At 44.7% G+C, this 16,839-nt stretch overlaps 1 protein-coding gene across 3 annotated transcripts in view; it reads right to left on the bottom strand.

The window, feature by feature from the left end:
- CTNND2 (catenin delta 2) overlaps positions 1-16,839 on the bottom strand; it is a 933,243-nt gene that overhangs the window by 238,612 nt on the left and 677,792 nt on the right. For all 3 annotated transcript variants that reach the window (XM_053202070.1, XM_053202078.1, XM_053202077.1), the window contains exon 10: positions 14,662-14,794. In XM_053202070.1, coding sequence (XP_053058045.1) covers positions 14,662-14,794 — 133 coding nt within the window. The remainder of the gene's footprint in view (positions 1-14,661; positions 14,795-16,839) is intronic.

Genomic DNA, 16,839 nt, shown 5'->3' with positions numbered 1-16,839 from the left:
TTATGCCAGAACTACAGGATCCAAATGCCCCCTTTATGGTAAGTCAGGCTACAGCGCCTTAACTTTCTCTTGGACATCTTCCACTTATTATAACATTAAGAAATATGACGATTTTCTTAGAGAGGGCTCCTCAAATCACCCTACCATCCATTGTTTGAGTAATAAAGATACTTTCTCCCATTTGATTTGGGGCATGGTCACAGATCAATCAAGTTGGCTCCCAGTTCTCGATATTGCCTTTTACGAGGGGCAAAGATGGGGTTGGAGAAAATACAGATGACGTTACCCTTGCGGTAAGTCTCCAACATCACAGTTTTCACCCAGGCCAGAGGGACGTGGTCTTGGATTTGGCTGCAAGCCACCACCTGTGATTAAGTCTTATTCTACTTAAACTCTGATATCACTAATATTCATTGGAGACTACTAGTCTTTGGCTCACTCTGTGTCCGTATCCCTGGCAATAATTTTTACCTGAATACTTTCCTATATTCCTTGGAAAAACTGCCTTGCTCCTTTGCCCCCAAACTTCTAGAGTCCCACTTCCATGGCCCTCTGGACATGCCTAATAATGACAGACGAGAATAAAGGAAGGCAGATTACTCTTTTAAAGAGAACATTCTACCAAGAGGTAAGTCCACTCATCACATCTCTGACACACCTGTCTGCAACGGAGATACCGGCATGCCAAGTTCAGTTTTCATATTTTTTTTATAGGTCAGATTTTATTTCCTGGTTCAAAGCCTCAGATATCCCTGCTTGTTTGGTAAGAGCCAATGGAAGCAACCTTTTTCCTTTGGATTCTAATTTTTATACAACATAATGTTGCAGATCACCTATAATCAAGGGGATAGTGGACACGTTCCACTGAAATAGTTCTTTTCCTTTACATATATAATGTTGTACGGTCTCCTACTAAGAATCATCTGGCCACCAAGATGACATTATAGAATCATCTCCTTTCCTTCAGTTTCCATGCTTGCCCCAAACGGTCTTAAGAGTCTATGTATCAATATCACTTTTGACACTTACCTGCATGGTTGATATTAATAGTGCTGTGTGTACCCCATAAGAATCTGGGAGGCTGGGGAGTTTAATCACTACCTGCTGGAGATAAGACACATTCTTCTACTTTGTATGGCTGAGTTTCTCCGCAAACTCAAGTACATGGCAAGGGGGTTGAGCCTAAATGGTGCATCTGCTGTTCTTTAGACCTTTTGGGGCATGTCCAACAGGGTCTAGGGGCTAGATTCCAGATATGTGTTTGTAGGTGGAACTGAGAGAAGGGAGGACCAGGCAGCTGGCTCCAGTAGCAAAGCCTTAATGGTTAGGAAGAGGGACAATTCTAGACAGATCGTGATTTTTAACTCTTGGATCAGTCTCCCTCGGAGTCCTACATGGACCACACAAAATCTGGAGGCTGTAATAAAATAAGTAAGTGGTCTCTACTTTACTTATTTTTAGCCATGCGAAAAAAATCAGAAACCCCCAATCAGGAGTGGTATAGAGATATTCTCACTGCTTTTGACATTTTTAGCCTTTGAAAGATCTATCACGTGTGCCATAAAAGCGATGGTTGATGCAAGGGGATGACGGTTGTCATTAGAAGGGGCAACAGTGCCTGGGAAGAGTGACAGAGTTGGGTGAAATACAGTGATAGCGTCAGGTGTGCTTGGCAGGCCGATACAGGAGGCAGCAACTGGAAAAACGGTGGCTTGCCTGTGGGTGCCGTCATTGCCTCCATGGGCATGAGGCACCTTCTCTGTCAGGAGCAGCAAGAGAGGAAAGAAATGGTGCCTTCCATGCCAGAGCTGATAGGTGTGCTTCCAAACAGAGATACCTTCCAGGGGACCACTGGAAACAACTAGTTGTACGTGTGGTATGGACAGGGTGACTCTGGGTTATCGTCATCAGCAGAAAGAAGAAATAGCCAGTGTAACATGAATTCAGAAAACACCCTTTACTGAAAGAACTTTGATAAAATTTCAGAGTCTCTGTTGATAGAGTGCTTTTCCCAGTGATCGGATTTCAGTATCTCTTGGAATAGGGTGGGGCTATTTCAGCCTGCAAACAGGGGGCCCAGTTCTCACCCCACTTCCCCAGCACCACCTGGCTGCTCCCTGGGGAGTCCCCAGACAGCTCCATCTATGAGAAATCTTAGGAAAGCTTTCTGCCCAACTGTACACGCCACCATTTTACCATTTACCAACGTGACATTATTTGTGTCCTCAAGATGTGAATGAAAACTAGAAGTGTGACGCTTATGAGGGAAACCTTTTATTCCTGGTACGCTTATCGCCTGTGAGGGTAGGAGGAATCTAGTCAAATGTCAGGATCAAGTGTATTTGCATTATACGTAAAAGAACAGGGGGCAGCTGGGAAGATGATCTTCTTCTTCCCTTGTGGACCAGAAAAAAGAGAAACTGGCTACAGGAGGTAGCAACAGAAAAGGACAGTAGGAAAAGTGGAATTAAATGAAGGCAGTGGCAGGGAGAGTCCAATCAGGTCTGGGGACGTCACTGGGATTTGCACGTAGTGCAGCTAGGAGTGTCCACTCCTCACCTCTATTTTCCAGTCTCCAGTTTCTGTCCTTCATCCTCGGATCCCCTTCATTCTGTCCACACACTAGGGTCTCTGAAAGCTTATGCACCCCTTCCAGAAATGGCTCTGCCATTGTCTCCCTGCTCCCTCTCATCTGCCTCTGCCTTCCTTGGGCCCCTGGTCCAGACAGCAGATTCCATCACTTATGCTTTGCAGTAAGGATGGTCTCCATTCTCCCCCCAGAATCCACAGGGACTGTGTGGGGAGCACTGGGTGCTAAGCAGTAGAATGCCAGAGATGAATTCCTAGCCTTCAGAACACTTTTTTTGCTTTCCCCACGAATACAAAGAGACTGGATATTATACAGTATTATTCACCCACTGTTATAATTCATATATTTTGGGTTAATGAGGCATTTGTGAGCGGTCCTGGCGAGGCTGGTCTTCTTATATACCACATTTCCAGGGGAAATACTTTGTCAATTGTAAGACTTTCAAGCAATCTTTGGAAACTGAAGGCCGCCCTCATAGATTCGAAGGAAATGCAGAATTCTTTGCATACATAAAGTTAAATACAAATAACAAAAGACCTAATGCCTACTCAGTGTTTTACTTTTTATTCAAGAGGCAAATTAATTAAAAAGGATTGTAAATACAGGAGAGCAATTTGAATTTTGAAGGGCTCTTAACAAAATAGATGTTTTTTTTCTTTCACTTATATTAGAGGTTTGGTTAAAAAGTGCACTGGAACTACCAAGAAAGAATAGTCATCTTATAATGATCACCTACAGCTTTTCTTGAAACATTAAAAAAAAAATTTGTAATGATGAAGTGCACCCAATAGGGAAGAGACGTAACAAAACATCTATGGGATAGTTGTGGTATAAAGACACATTTCTTCCAATAAGAATCTGATTTTGAGTGGCTGAAATATGGGGGATTAGAAATTTGCATACACTCTCGTCAACTGAGGCAACAGCTGAAGTCAGGGGGGCTCTTGTCCTCCATGGGATCTGACTCCCGCCATGTTAAAGGTTTCCAAGATGGTGCATCCAAGTGTGCAGAGAGCAGGTCGGTAATGCATTCGCAAGTGCCATCAGTATGAGGAGATCCACACTCTGGATTCAGAATGAAATGGAGAAATAGCCTTGGTGAAGCTGGAGAAGTAAGTAGTCAGAGGCTCAAAAAAGGGCACGTGCAAGATCATTTACTTACAGTGGATTAACAACAGAGGTTGCTGAAATAAAGGAAAGCACCGAACTGCAATGGAATCTGGGGAGGGAGAAGGAGTGCACGCTATAAGCCACGTGTGCACAGACCTGGCATGGAGGGTTCTCGTGTCGTTTGTATCAGCATCCTGACAAAACATTCTCTCTAGTCTGTGTGCCAGGAAAACCTGGAGACTGGAAGGGAAAGATCAAAAGGATGACAGGCCAACAAAACGCCTCCTCCTTGGTTCAACAGTTGAGAGATTGCTCAATAGGAAACAAAGCCAATGTTGGCAAGTCGGCAGCCCTTAGGAGCCAAGTGTCAGCAGGAGGACACAGGTCAAGGTTCTTCTGTGACCTCTCCCAGGAGTGAAGAAAAGGACGCTACCATAAAGGTCAGCTGAGGTTGATGTTGGACATAAAGCTGGTCTATGCCCCTGAAGGAAGGATTGGTTCTTTAGTTACAGATCTTCTTTTCTAAATTATGATGCAGGAGATCCCATTCAGACATTTGCCGAGAGAAAAATCATTTGCCAGAGGCCTCTGGTTAGAGCCTGGCTCCTACCTGTGATACATACAGAAATCGACTGACATTTGGATGGGTCATTTGTTTCTTTTGTTAATTACTGGGAAGGATACAAACCATTGGGGGGGGGGGGCAGGTACAAAGACAACCCATTAAAATAGAAGAAGAGCATGGCCCAAAGAAGAAACAAAGTTAAAATAACCTAGAGCAAATTTTAGCAGACGCAGCAAGGAACTGTCAGAGATTAGAAAAAAAAATACCTGCTGCATCACTGTTCCTGAGTCATGACCCAGCCTTGGAGACAGCTCTCTGACTCATCACTGTCTTGAAAAGAGAACCTTCTGTACCTGGTGGTTTTAATTAGGACTCTCACTGTAGGCTGGTTACATTTCAACACATAAGTCTGATTCCTTAACTTTCATTCACTTTTGGTTATGAAAATAGTCTCATTCCAGTTTCAAAGAATGAAGCCTATCCAACTTACAACTTCGGTCTTGGCTCCCTCCCCCTCCTCCAATATCCCACCTTCCCTGAGGACTGGACAAGTTACCAGCTTCCCCGGGCGGGGGGGGGGGGGGGGGGGGCGGGGGGGCGGGCAAGCTTCCCAGCTTCCTCCTGCCACCTTGTTCTTCCACTTTTGTTGGCGGGGAAGAGGGGGAGAAGAGAGGTTTCTTCACATAAAGGCAGACCCCAAGGCCATCTTTTTTTTTCTTTTAAGTTTTATTTATTTATTCTGAGAGAGAAAAAGCGTGAGTGGGGGAGGGGCAGAGAGAGAGGAGAGAAGGGGAATCCCAAGCAGGCTCCGTATTGCCAGCGTGGAGCCCGATGCAGGGCTCGAACTCAGGAACTGAACCATGAGATCATGATCTGAGCCTAAGTTGGATACTTAACGGACTGAGCCACCCAGGTGCCCAAGGCTGTCTCTGAACGTTGGTCTCCGTCTGTGTGACCCACAGCTATAGACCGTGTGTGGCAGGTGGCTCTGTCCCCCACTGCACTTCTGATGCCCATGCCTTCCTTCACCACGTGCTGTCTCTTCTCTCCTGCCATAGTTGGCCTTCCTTGAAGGGACCTTAAACTAGAGGAAACACGGTCCTTGCTCCTTAGATCTGACTGAACCTCTGCGCTCTCTCCCGCCCTGTGCTCTGGTGGCACCAGATAAGTCACCAGCTTGGAAGCCAAGCTGACAGCCAGTCTGGAAATGAGACGTGAGTCTTCAGTTTTCACTGCCACCTACAAACTATGGGCTGTTCCCGTCCTATGTCCAGTCTTTCCCAACATGCTTTGCTTCTCTTTCCCAGGTCTCTTGTTAAACTGAAAAAAAAATTTTTTTATTAGTTTTCTTTATTTTTGAGAGGCAGAGAGAGACAGAGTGTGTGGGGGGGAGGGGCAGAGAGAGAGGGAGACACACACACAGAATCCGAAGCAGACTCCAGGCTCTGAGCTGTCCGCACAGAGCCCGATGCGGGGCTCGAACCCACAAACCATGAGATCATGACCTGAGCCAAAGTGGGATGCTCAACTGACTGAGCCACCCAGGTACCCCTTTTGGTCAACTTCTTAATGGAAGAGGCCATCAAACCAGTTTTGTGTCTACTGCGGGAGTTTCCTGTCAAGAACTGGGCCCTCTTTGAACTGGATTCTGGTAAAGATCGACTTACTTCCTAATGGGGGACCATCCCTGCTGCTGTGTCTATTCGGTGACCCCTGGGGCCAGCAGAAGGCACTTATCAGGTGAGTCACACAGAACTGTCACACTGATGTCTGATCCCTTGACAGCGGGGAGGAGAGACCTTGGGCCAGAGAAGCCCTCGGTCTCCTCAGCACTTGGAAAAAGTCACCAAGGCCAGGACAAACCTCTGGATGGGTGATGGGGGCTGTGACAGGCGCAAATTTAGGAGGAGTGAGAAGAGCTCAAAGGGGCAAGAGATGGAACCAGCAGGGCAGAGAGGCAGAAGCACAGGACGTGGACGGAAGGTATGTGGCAGGGACGGACAGAGGGCCATCGAGCCCCAGACATCCTGGCTGTTTCCTCAGGTCCTATTTGCCCTTAAGTATGGAAGGCCACTGCATCGCCACTATTTGGTGCCTCTGGATGCCTTTGTCTCTGCTTCTCCCCACATTTTCCAAAAGGCCGCGATTCTGACTCAGCGCCCCCAGCACGGGGGCATGGCCACCAGCTGGATGCAAACGTCTGTGCAAGCGTATCTGTCCTTCTCAGCTGTAGTTCTGTCCCAGCCTGTTAGCAATACTGTCTACTTGCCATCTATGCCACTGAGGGTGACTCATGGGCCTTTCTGCTGGAAGCACTGGTCCAAAAACTCACGATTCCCCCTCTTCTATCCCTTGTCATGTGTGAAAGACCAAGCCTTCGTGAAAACGAAAAACACGTATGTTGGGCTGTCTTCATTCATTCAGTCCCAGCTTCCGGGCGCAGCGGTGCTCGGCATGGGTCCTATACCGCCTCTCCTGTGTCCACAAGAGCTGAAATCCCTGGGAAGCCTGAACTTCTCCACGGTGCCAACTCCTCCCCACGACCCAGAGCCAATCTCCATCTTCCGACCAATGCGCCCAGCCCTTATCACACTCTGTACTCTCTCCTTCCACCATGGTGGTATTTAAATGCAACGAGATCATGGATCACTCTGGAAACAGGTCTTAGAGCTCCGTGTGTTAGGGTCACTGTCTCTCCCTTTTTCTTTATGCAGACCCACCACCTGTCACTCAGCTGTTTCCTGCCGGCTGCGTGCATAGGACACTACTACTTTCCCAGTCACCCACTTCTCATGCTCCCCCTTCTGCCTCCGGGCCACTTCTCATACTGTTGTCCTGGAAGGTCACGGTCCGCCCCCTCCACCCCTCCCACTCACTGAGATTCTAAGTCTTTGTCCTTGACACTAGAGTCCTCTCAGAAGCTACCCAGACTTCTTTCAGGTCTAGTAAGTCACTTTGTTTTTATCACACTTTTGTAACCACTTTGCGGTCACTCCAAGAGGCCACCTGAGGTTACCTTCCTCCTTTTTTGACTGCCTCTTACAAGCACACCCTTTTACATGTGCCGGGGCAATCCTACCCACCTCATTTATACACTCACCTTCTCCTGATCTTTCCTATCATCAGCTACCCTCTCCTGTGGCCATTTAATGGATTCCAAAAATTGCCAAGCATTCTTTCTTGAAATGCACTGCTTTCTCAACCACTCTGCCAAAAAGCAGGCCCCGGATTTCTCTTCATTGATGGTAAGACCTTCAGCTTGCCAGACCTATGTAATGCAGCCCTGGACTGAGTTACCTCTCTGACCTCATCTTCTAGCCCTCTCTCTAGGTTCCAACCACACTTCTGGCTGCTCCTCATTGTAAGTTGAATTGTGCCAGCCAAAAGATAGGTTAATCCTAACTAATGTGACTTAGCGGGAAACAGGGTCTTTGCAGATGTAATCAAGTTAAGATGAGATCATCAGGGTGGGCCCTAATCTAATATGACTGCTACCCTTATAAGACAGGGGAAGAAACACACAGATTCACATACAGAGAAGGCCCTGGGATGTCAAAGGCACAGATTGTAGGGATGTAGCTAGAAGCCGAGGAATTGCAAGGATTGAGGGCCACCACCAGAAGCTGGAAGAGGCAAGGGTTCTTCATTCCACCCAGAGTCTCAGAGGAAGCCTGGCCCTGCCGACACCTTGATCTTGGACTTCTGTTGTTTTAAGTCACCCTGTTTGTGGTACTTTGTTACAGCAGCCACAAGAAAGTACACAAACAAGCACACTCCTGTCTTGGGCTTATCTGGTTTCTGCATGGAACACTCCTGCTCAGAGAGCTGACTCCATGGTTCTCTCTCTCTTTCTCTCTCTCTCTCTCTCTCAGCCTTCGGGCACTGCTCCAGCACCATTTCTCAGAGATGACCTTCCCGATCACCTTCTGTAAGATTGCAGTGATCCCTGCCTCCACATGCCCTCACCCCTTACCCTAGTTCCCATGCTGTGTTTTCTTCATGACACCATCTCACACGTCACAGATTTCCATCTTTGTTCACTCTTGCCTCCCAGTGGCTCACCTGACTCTAGTGTGTTCACTGCTGGGATGTCAGGGCCAAGAACAGAGCCTGGAACTTTACAGCTGATCGGGGAATATCTGCCGAATGCACATACTCCTGAGTTCCACCTCCACACAATATCAGTGTGTGAAGCATTTGGACCCGTTTGTGTGTTGTTTTATGTTGCCACACGAAAATGGTTCTTTGATTCTAACTTTCTAAAGGCCCCGTGGTTGAATCCACTCGTTTCAACAGTGGCTTGGCATACAGCCACACACAACATGTGCTTTCCATTTCTTTAGTTGACAACAGTAGATTTCAAAATGTGAATGGTGAAAATACAAGTAAAGCAGAATATATAAACCATTCTGTCTCTAACACGAGGAGACTGGTTTTACATTTAACAGTTTGGAAGAGACTTCCTTAGTTTATATTTTCAACATATACTAACAATAACCCACATTCCTTAAGCACTTATGCTGGCTGGCGGTCTATGCGCCTCCTCACTGCAGGGATGTGGATTCTCCGTGCCATTTGATGGTCTGGGAGTCTGATGCTCAGAGAGGTACAGAAACTTGCCCAAGATCCCAGAGCTAGAAAGCAGAAGAGTCAGGGTTCAAGGGCAGGCAGCGTGGCTCCAGAGCCTGTGTTTGTAACTCAGTGGTACACTCTCGACTCACACCTAGCAACTCATAGAGGCTCTTTCTTTAAAAATGCAGAACAATTTATGATGAAGAAGACAAGAAATGGCTCAAAGGTAATCAACTGAAAAGATGGATTGCACCTCCTCTCGAACTATATGAGGTAGAAAGAACCAGGATAAAATAGAAATGATGAAGGTCTTTAAGTGTAGTAGACAGGAACAAGTCAATTTTTTTTAACATATGGAATGTTCTAAATCACTCCAAATAAAATAAAAATTACGGGGGAGGGGGATGGTATGAGTATACACAGAAACCAATTTCTTTCTTTTTTTGAAACCAATTTCTGTGTTATCATCACTCAAGAAAGATGGTGCCAATTTGGAAAAATAGACTAGTGTAAATGGTACAAACACATTGAAACTACATGGATATGTGTATGCGTGTGCACACACATGCATACACACACACACACACACACACACACACACACACACACACTCCAAAGGACTGATACCCCAAATCCAAGCCGTCTTCCATTAATTCTAAGTGGGTATGGCTTAGGCTATATTCTTCTTGCAACTTCTAATTTAAAATTCAGTGTAATCACTTTAGGAAGCAGGCAGTTTTCTCTGACTCCACAGGCTGGGTTTTGTGTCACCACTGTGCGTAACACACGGTGCCATATTACCTGGTTTGTGTGCTGTTTGTCTGGTAGGTTGTGGGTTCCTTAAAAATAGGATCTATATATTATTAATATTCAATTCCCCTACCAACCTAAAATAGGCTTTGGTAAACTTTTTTTTTTCCCACTAGAACTGACAATGCCATTTCTTTAAAAACAACACCAAAAAATACTTGATTGGAGCCAGGATGCTAAGGCAACTTCCCAGAGGTGTGTTGGGAATTAGGAAAGTAAAATCAGCACTGTTTTCCTAGAGGAATCAGGCTTATTATCGAAATATGTGTTTAATATGCAAGCTCTTCAAATACTTGCGGTGCAGATTTGATAGCTGAAGCTAATTTCTCATATAAAAAGAGGTGACCAGGGGTGCCTGGGGGCTTAGTCAGTTAAGCATCTGACTTCAGTTCAGGTCATGATCTCACGGTTTGTGGGTTCGAGCCCCATGTGGGACTCTGTGCTGACAGCTCAGAGCCTGGAGCCTGCTTCAGATTCTCTGTCTGTCTGTCTCTCTCTCTCTCTCTCTCTCTCTCTCTGCCCCTCCCCTGCTCAAACTCTGTCTCTCTTTCTCAAAAATAACTAAACATTAAAAAAAAATTTTAAAAAAAGAGGTGACCAGGTCAAAACCCTAAAAATCTTCATTAGCAGTGGTCAGTGGCCATTTCCATCACAAAGAAATGAACACGGTCAGTTAATAACAACGCTCTACTAATACAGCTCCAGTTTTGTTTAAAAGGTATGTTGTTTAAAGGAATGGTCCCATGATTAGAAGAAAATACATCTTAAAATTATTTTAACACTTAAATACTTATTAATTTTAAACTTCCACTAAATTTAATTCCTTAGTTCATCATAAATTAAAACAGCTAATGTCTTTTAATTTTAAGAAGAGTCCTTCTCACTTGAAACTGTGAAAATAGATTTTTTTTTAATTTCTAGGAGACCTATTATCTTGAACGCTGCCCTACAGCATATATATTATGCTCATTTTTGGTGAATGATTGTCCACGTGCAAGTATGGGGTGCCTAGGTGTGCACCTACCTGTCCTAACGTGTGCATGGGCAGAAACAGGGGGACAAAGCAGGAGGGGCAACATGAAGAAACTTGAATCATTAGAACCCATGAGAGGCACCTAGTATTATCCCCGAGTCGATGGATAATCTTAATATTCTTAACTGGGGAGCACCCGGAAAGAATGAAGAAAGCATTTATGAAAAATACTAAGAGATTATCACCCAGGTACCTCCTAAAAGATGCCAGTGATACACGCACATGAGCAAGTTTTCACGTCAAACAACTCCAGAGATTATGTACAGCTCAATTTACTGTGACAGTCCCAACAGTCTAGGAGACAACATATATGAGACACAGTTCAAATAGTACTGACACCCGTCGGTGCCACTGATACCCCTCCCCTGAAGCAGGAGGGCAGCGACGTATCAGATGTTCATCGGTCTGTGAAAACGAGCTGCACAAACTCAGTGTGTTTGTGGCAACAGCCCAGACCCTATCTATTCTTACCCTTTTTCCTTCCCAGGTCTCTTTAGTTGTTCCTCAACCACTTCTGTTCTGATCTGCGGTCTTGTTTGTGGAGCACCCTCCTGTCTCATTTGTAACTGAACGCTCTAAGCTGGGTCCCCCACTGGCCCGCAGACTCCAGCTCGGTCCCTGGTGGTTGCCAGCCGCCCTCCCCAGCTCCTTCCCCAGGGCGCCACCCCCTCCTGGGAGGCTGCCACCAATCCAGCAAATCCACTGGTCACCAGACCAGGAGGAAAAGTTAGAAACGGGGCTTTCATCTGCTGATTTATGGAAGCAAATTCTCAACTTTGTGCCTATAATATCCGGCATCATTTTGAACAGCACTGAGTTTCTTGGCTTCATTACATGAAAACTGCACCAAGCACTGGAATGAGGAATGAGAAAGGCATGATTTATGACCCTCCCCATATAGGAGATTTAATTCTGCCTTTTGCTCAATGGTCTATCCATTGTGTGAGCAAAGTCAATACTAATAATGAAATGCAGACCGAAGGGCTAAATCAATTCAATAAAATGCAATAGAAAGACTGGGGGACTGAGTACGTTGGAAAGGCGAGTGCCTGCAGGATTAGTATTTGAACAACAGGTAATTACAAAAATCAATACTTGTGTATGAGAACATGACGGGCAGCCATCCGTCACGAAGGGAGAACCATTACTATTGGCGTGGGCCCTGAGTTAGGATGAGGGAGCAAAACAGAACTGTGCAAAATCCCTTCCAGAGGTTCCGTGTGTGTGTGTGCGTGCGTGTGTGTGTACATATGTGTGCTCCCCACGTGAGTGAAGGAGCGAGACAGAGAAACTCAGATGGCTCACTTTGGGTTTTATTTAGGCACGTGCATTGTCCCTGTCCACCGTGGTGGCAGACTGTGCCCTCGGTCCTACACCACTCATCCCTTCCTCCCCATCCCAGGCTCCCGGGGACCTGGCCAACGTTACCCTGAGGTCCTGGCCACATCTTTGGGGAATCTTTGGGGGTGCAGTGGAGCACTGACACCCACCAGATGAGCCCCTCCTCCGAGAGCCAGTTGCTGGAAGATCTCCAGGCAGTAAGAGGGGACACAGGCACCCATGGCAAATTAGGAAAATAAGCACACGTACACATGCAGACATATATAAATACATACGATAAAATAACTTGTATTTTAAATAGAGTAAAATAACTTAAAATGAACATCGAAAAGATAAAATAAAGTAACTTGAATGTTCTAACTGTTCCTGGCCAAAAAAGAATATGAATGAATGAATATGTTACCACTAAGCGGCCAGCATACATTAAGTCACTTAGCCCCACAAAGACTCCACAGTACAGGTATCGGCATCTCTATTTTAAGGGCTGAAGGACAATCGGCTTGTTCCAGGAGGCACAGCTGGTGAGCAGGGAAGCAGCACTGGGAGATGGATGTGTCTACTGGATGCCAACGCGTGTCCCGGTCCCCACCCTCCACGCCCCCGACATCGTGCCACCTCGGATCCACCGCGGGGCAGAGAGGTGCGTCTGATGGGGCCACGCCCAAGTCTGTGGCCAGCTGCCAGCAGTCACTGCTGTTGAGAGACTTTGGCCAGTCCAAGGAGCACGCAGACAGAGCCAGTGGGACCAGTGACTTCACACTTCCCCAGGCCATGCTGTCTGTACTGACCACACAACCCTTTATAATAAAGGTTCAGACTCCGCTTTTGGATGTCTGGCTTCTGATGTCACATCTGAGCAAGGTGATATGAAAGCTTGGATGCCTCCTCTTTCGGCATCAGCAGGAAGTTCAAATCACGCCAGCCCCTGTCCACACTTGAGAACCCTCACACTGGCTCCACCCTATAATCACCACAAAAACTCAAGCCAACCCCCTTTCCTACTCTCAAGACGTTTTCAGTCCCACTTAGGAGCCATGCCGACCATCCCAATAAGCCTCATTAGGTGAGTCACCCAACTTTCCGTACCTTCCAGGTGTATCACAGGGCGTCATCAATCCTGAGATCGGAACCACACTCCTGCTTTTGGGGGTGTGCATCACAACCCCCCTGATCCAACCTTACGTGAACAATGGAATAAAATGCTTCCCTGGCCTTTAAAGAAGCCCTCAAAGTGGTGACCTTGAAAAAAATGATGGGCTGTAATCCCCTAATCAGAAATCTGTCCTTCATTTTGAGTGACTCTTTGGTTTTCTATTAAAGGCATAGAAGGATTGAGAGAATTTCCATTGGGGACAGAACTCAAATTTAACTTTGCTTTATTTGTAGATCATTTATATAATTTTAATAGTATTTTTGGCATTTTTAAACTTATCTTGGATGAACAATATTTTTCTTTATGTGACTGTTGACACCACTGTTGACATTTGGGACTGGATAACTCTTTGCTGCGGTTGCTGCCCAGTGCATGTGCATTTTAGGAAGTTCTGCAGCATCCCTAACCCTACCCATAACATGCTGATAGCACCGCCACGGTCCTCTCCAATTGTGACAACCACAAGTGTCTCCAGATGTTGTCAACTATCTCTTGGGAGGCAAAAATCACACCTGGCTGAGAACCACTGCCCTTTATTCAATCCACAAAGACACGTGACCTTTCTGCTAAGTCCTCTAAGTCCCAGTGGAAGATAGAAAGAAATGATGAAAAGCCATTAGGCTATATCCATACTAATGCAAGCAAGCAAAATCTATAATAAATTGCAATTATATCTCTAAATTTCTTGTTTCCACTCTGAAACCGATTTTGACTGATCCCCAGAACTGCTCCCATGCTAGGGAGATGACTCTTTATAGCTTATCAAATTGTTTTAAAACGTTTGATTACTCAGCAGCTTAATGCAAATACTTGTCCCTTGTCTAAAAAATCAGAGTGAGCTATGCCGACCACTGTGATTTTCTAGAAATACCACGCAGCACAGTGTATATACAAAGTAGTCCAAGAACACCAAGCATGTTAACAATTGTTTACATAATGGGTGCAGACAATATATTCTTTCCTGGACCACATCCACCCGTGTTATATTCCCTAGTCATTCTGTAAATGGCTCAAAATCCTTGATTGTAACACAAAGCTTATCTATTGCCTAGAGTTCTCATCCTGTAAGTGAGTTTTCCAGAAAGGAGAGATGATATCATAGGTGACTGCAGTAATCTTGTAAGTTGAGGAGACAACGTACGATGCTTTTTATTTCTTGAAGATTTAGAGGCAAAGATAACTCCAGGGATGATACTGGGAAGAGGAAGGCAAATCACATGAAAAGTCCAGCATTTGACCATTTTGCCTGTGTTAATACTAGAAGGTATATTTGGTCATCTGCTTCTCAGTATCCAAATATTGAAAAAGAAGACTATGCATACACACGCCAGTTAATCAGAAGGTGCCATTTTGGTCTTACATATGGATCTAAATTTTGGAAACATAACTTTGGTTTTCCTATTCCTTTCCCCTTTCAACACTACTCTATAGACCTCGGTGCTGACGAAATCTACCACCAGTCGCTTAAGAATCCAAGTAGCGCTTACCTCGGCTTTAATTTTATTGTCTCCGAAACAGAGGTGCTGTAAGTAGGCTGCAGCATTAGACTGGACTGAAGGAAACTGGTGTTGTAACATCTGGATCACTTCCGGTAGCTCTGGGTCTCTCCATCCAAATTCTCTGAACAAGGAGAAGGCAGGAGAACATGAGAGAGAAATCCTACCACAGTGTTAACACGCGCTTAACCCATTTATGAAACGTACTTGAGTTTACACGGAACTATTTCACAAATAGCCGGTCTAGTTTTCATGCACGCACATTCACTTAAAAGAATCTGAAAAGACGTCCTTAAGTTGATGGCTTGGAGGTGCGTGTAGGTATACACGTACGTACGTATGCTGAACACACACACCCTATACATATAAAACCTTAAATGTATCAACTGAAGTTACATGTTTATGAAGATTGTGAAAAAAAATGACTTAAAGTGTCACATGATTTTATTAATATACACATTTTTAATTTGGGCTTAAATGGAGAATTTATAAGGTCACATTGGTTTTCTTTTTTTTTAAATTTTTTTTTAATGTTTATTTTATTTTTGAGACAGAGAGAGACAGAGCATGAACAGGGGAGGGTCAGAGAGAGGGAGACACAGAATCCGAAACAGGCTCCAGGCTCTGAGCAGTCAGCACAGAGCCTGACGTGGGGCTCGAACCCACGGACCACAAGATCATGACCTGAGCCGAAGTTGGCCACCCAACCGACTGAGCCACCCAGGCGCCTCAAGGTCACATTGGTTTTCTAATATATTGTTTCATATATTGTTTCAACAGTCTGATTCAAGGACAGCATTTAGCTAAATTATCAGACAAGAGAAAATATAACTGGATGGGGTCCAATCCAAAATCCAAAATGTTGTGATAGAACCTGATGCCTTCTTTATTATTTTCTGACTATTATCACTGTTACTGTTACCATCATCTCTTCTTTAAACGATTCTCCAGAGGGAAAAGTGGAGGAACAAGAAAAATTTATAAAAGGAAGTTCAAGAGTTGGGTTTATTCATACAATGTTAATATGTATTTTTTCACTGTACATTTTTCTCCTCCATGCTTCTTTTCACATCTGAGCTACTCCAAGAAGATGGTTGTTTATTTAATTTTAAGAAACATGCTCTGAGACATTTAAGTCCACCCTAAAACACAAGACTGACTGTACCATGCAAATGAATATTGTTTTATGATCAATCGGCTCAACCAGCTAGGACATGGGGCTAACAGGGCCAATTGTATGGATTCTATTCCTGTAGCAGGGAACCCATTTTTAACAGAGAAATAAAAAAGCAACCTCTGAGACCGCAGATAAAAAGGTGACCCCACGTGCCACAAAAGGGTACTATTTATCCAAAGGATAGGGTGAAAGACAAACGAGATAGCTTGGCAATAACCACTCTACTCCCAGAGAAACAGCTCAAGAGCATCCATCCTGTTGATGCTGGGTCAGTGCTGTCGTTGGAGAAGAGGAGTCACAAAAAAATGGGGCAGAGAAGGAACAGACAAAGGTTAAAAGCGTCCTCGTAGATTGTAACCTGTTCTCTTTATCTTTCCTTTATCACATCCCACAGAGGCTGTCAAGCAAACCTTGAAATGTGTTAGCACTCCCTTCACGGCTCTGAAGACAATCGTCAATGGGATTCCTTTTGAATTAGCTTAGTTTTTCTTGGCAAGATCAAGCATTTGATTTAATGTGCATTAAGTAGTTAATAAATTGACATAAAATTTTAGGTAGCCACACATATTTTCAAAAGGACAAATAGTACAGTAATACATCTGCTACAAACTACCCATAAGTGATTGCTGGTAACAGACAAATTATTACATTTTTTTTTTGGCTATGTGATCAAAGTAGAAATTACAGATTAAGAACACAGGAAGCTTGTGTTACTTTTTTAAGTTTAATGTCCTTCTCTCGCATGATTCTAAACCACTTCTGCAACATCGAGATAGCACCCACAGCCCCTCTGCTCAGAATAGCAGCCAAGTAAAATTGTGTTCTTTGTTCAAATGAAATAAAAATCTACAGAATACCCTATACATTAAGATTAGCAGTGTCCTATAGGTACTGGATGGCTAAGATGAATTCGGGTGAGCCTGTGCTATTGGAAAGTGATTAGTAAAGAATTCATTTGAGCCTATTTTATTAACCGGATAGTAACTGCTCTA

The sequence above is a fragment of the Acinonyx jubatus genome, chromosome A1 (genome assembly GCF_027475565.1).
Source record: "Acinonyx jubatus isolate Ajub_Pintada_27869175 chromosome A1, VMU_Ajub_asm_v1.0, whole genome shotgun sequence".
Lineage (NCBI taxonomy): Eukaryota > Metazoa > Chordata > Mammalia > Carnivora > Felidae > Acinonyx > Acinonyx jubatus.
The sequence above is the reverse complement of the archived record's forward strand: the minus strand, read 5'-3'. Positions and strand labels throughout refer to the sequence as shown.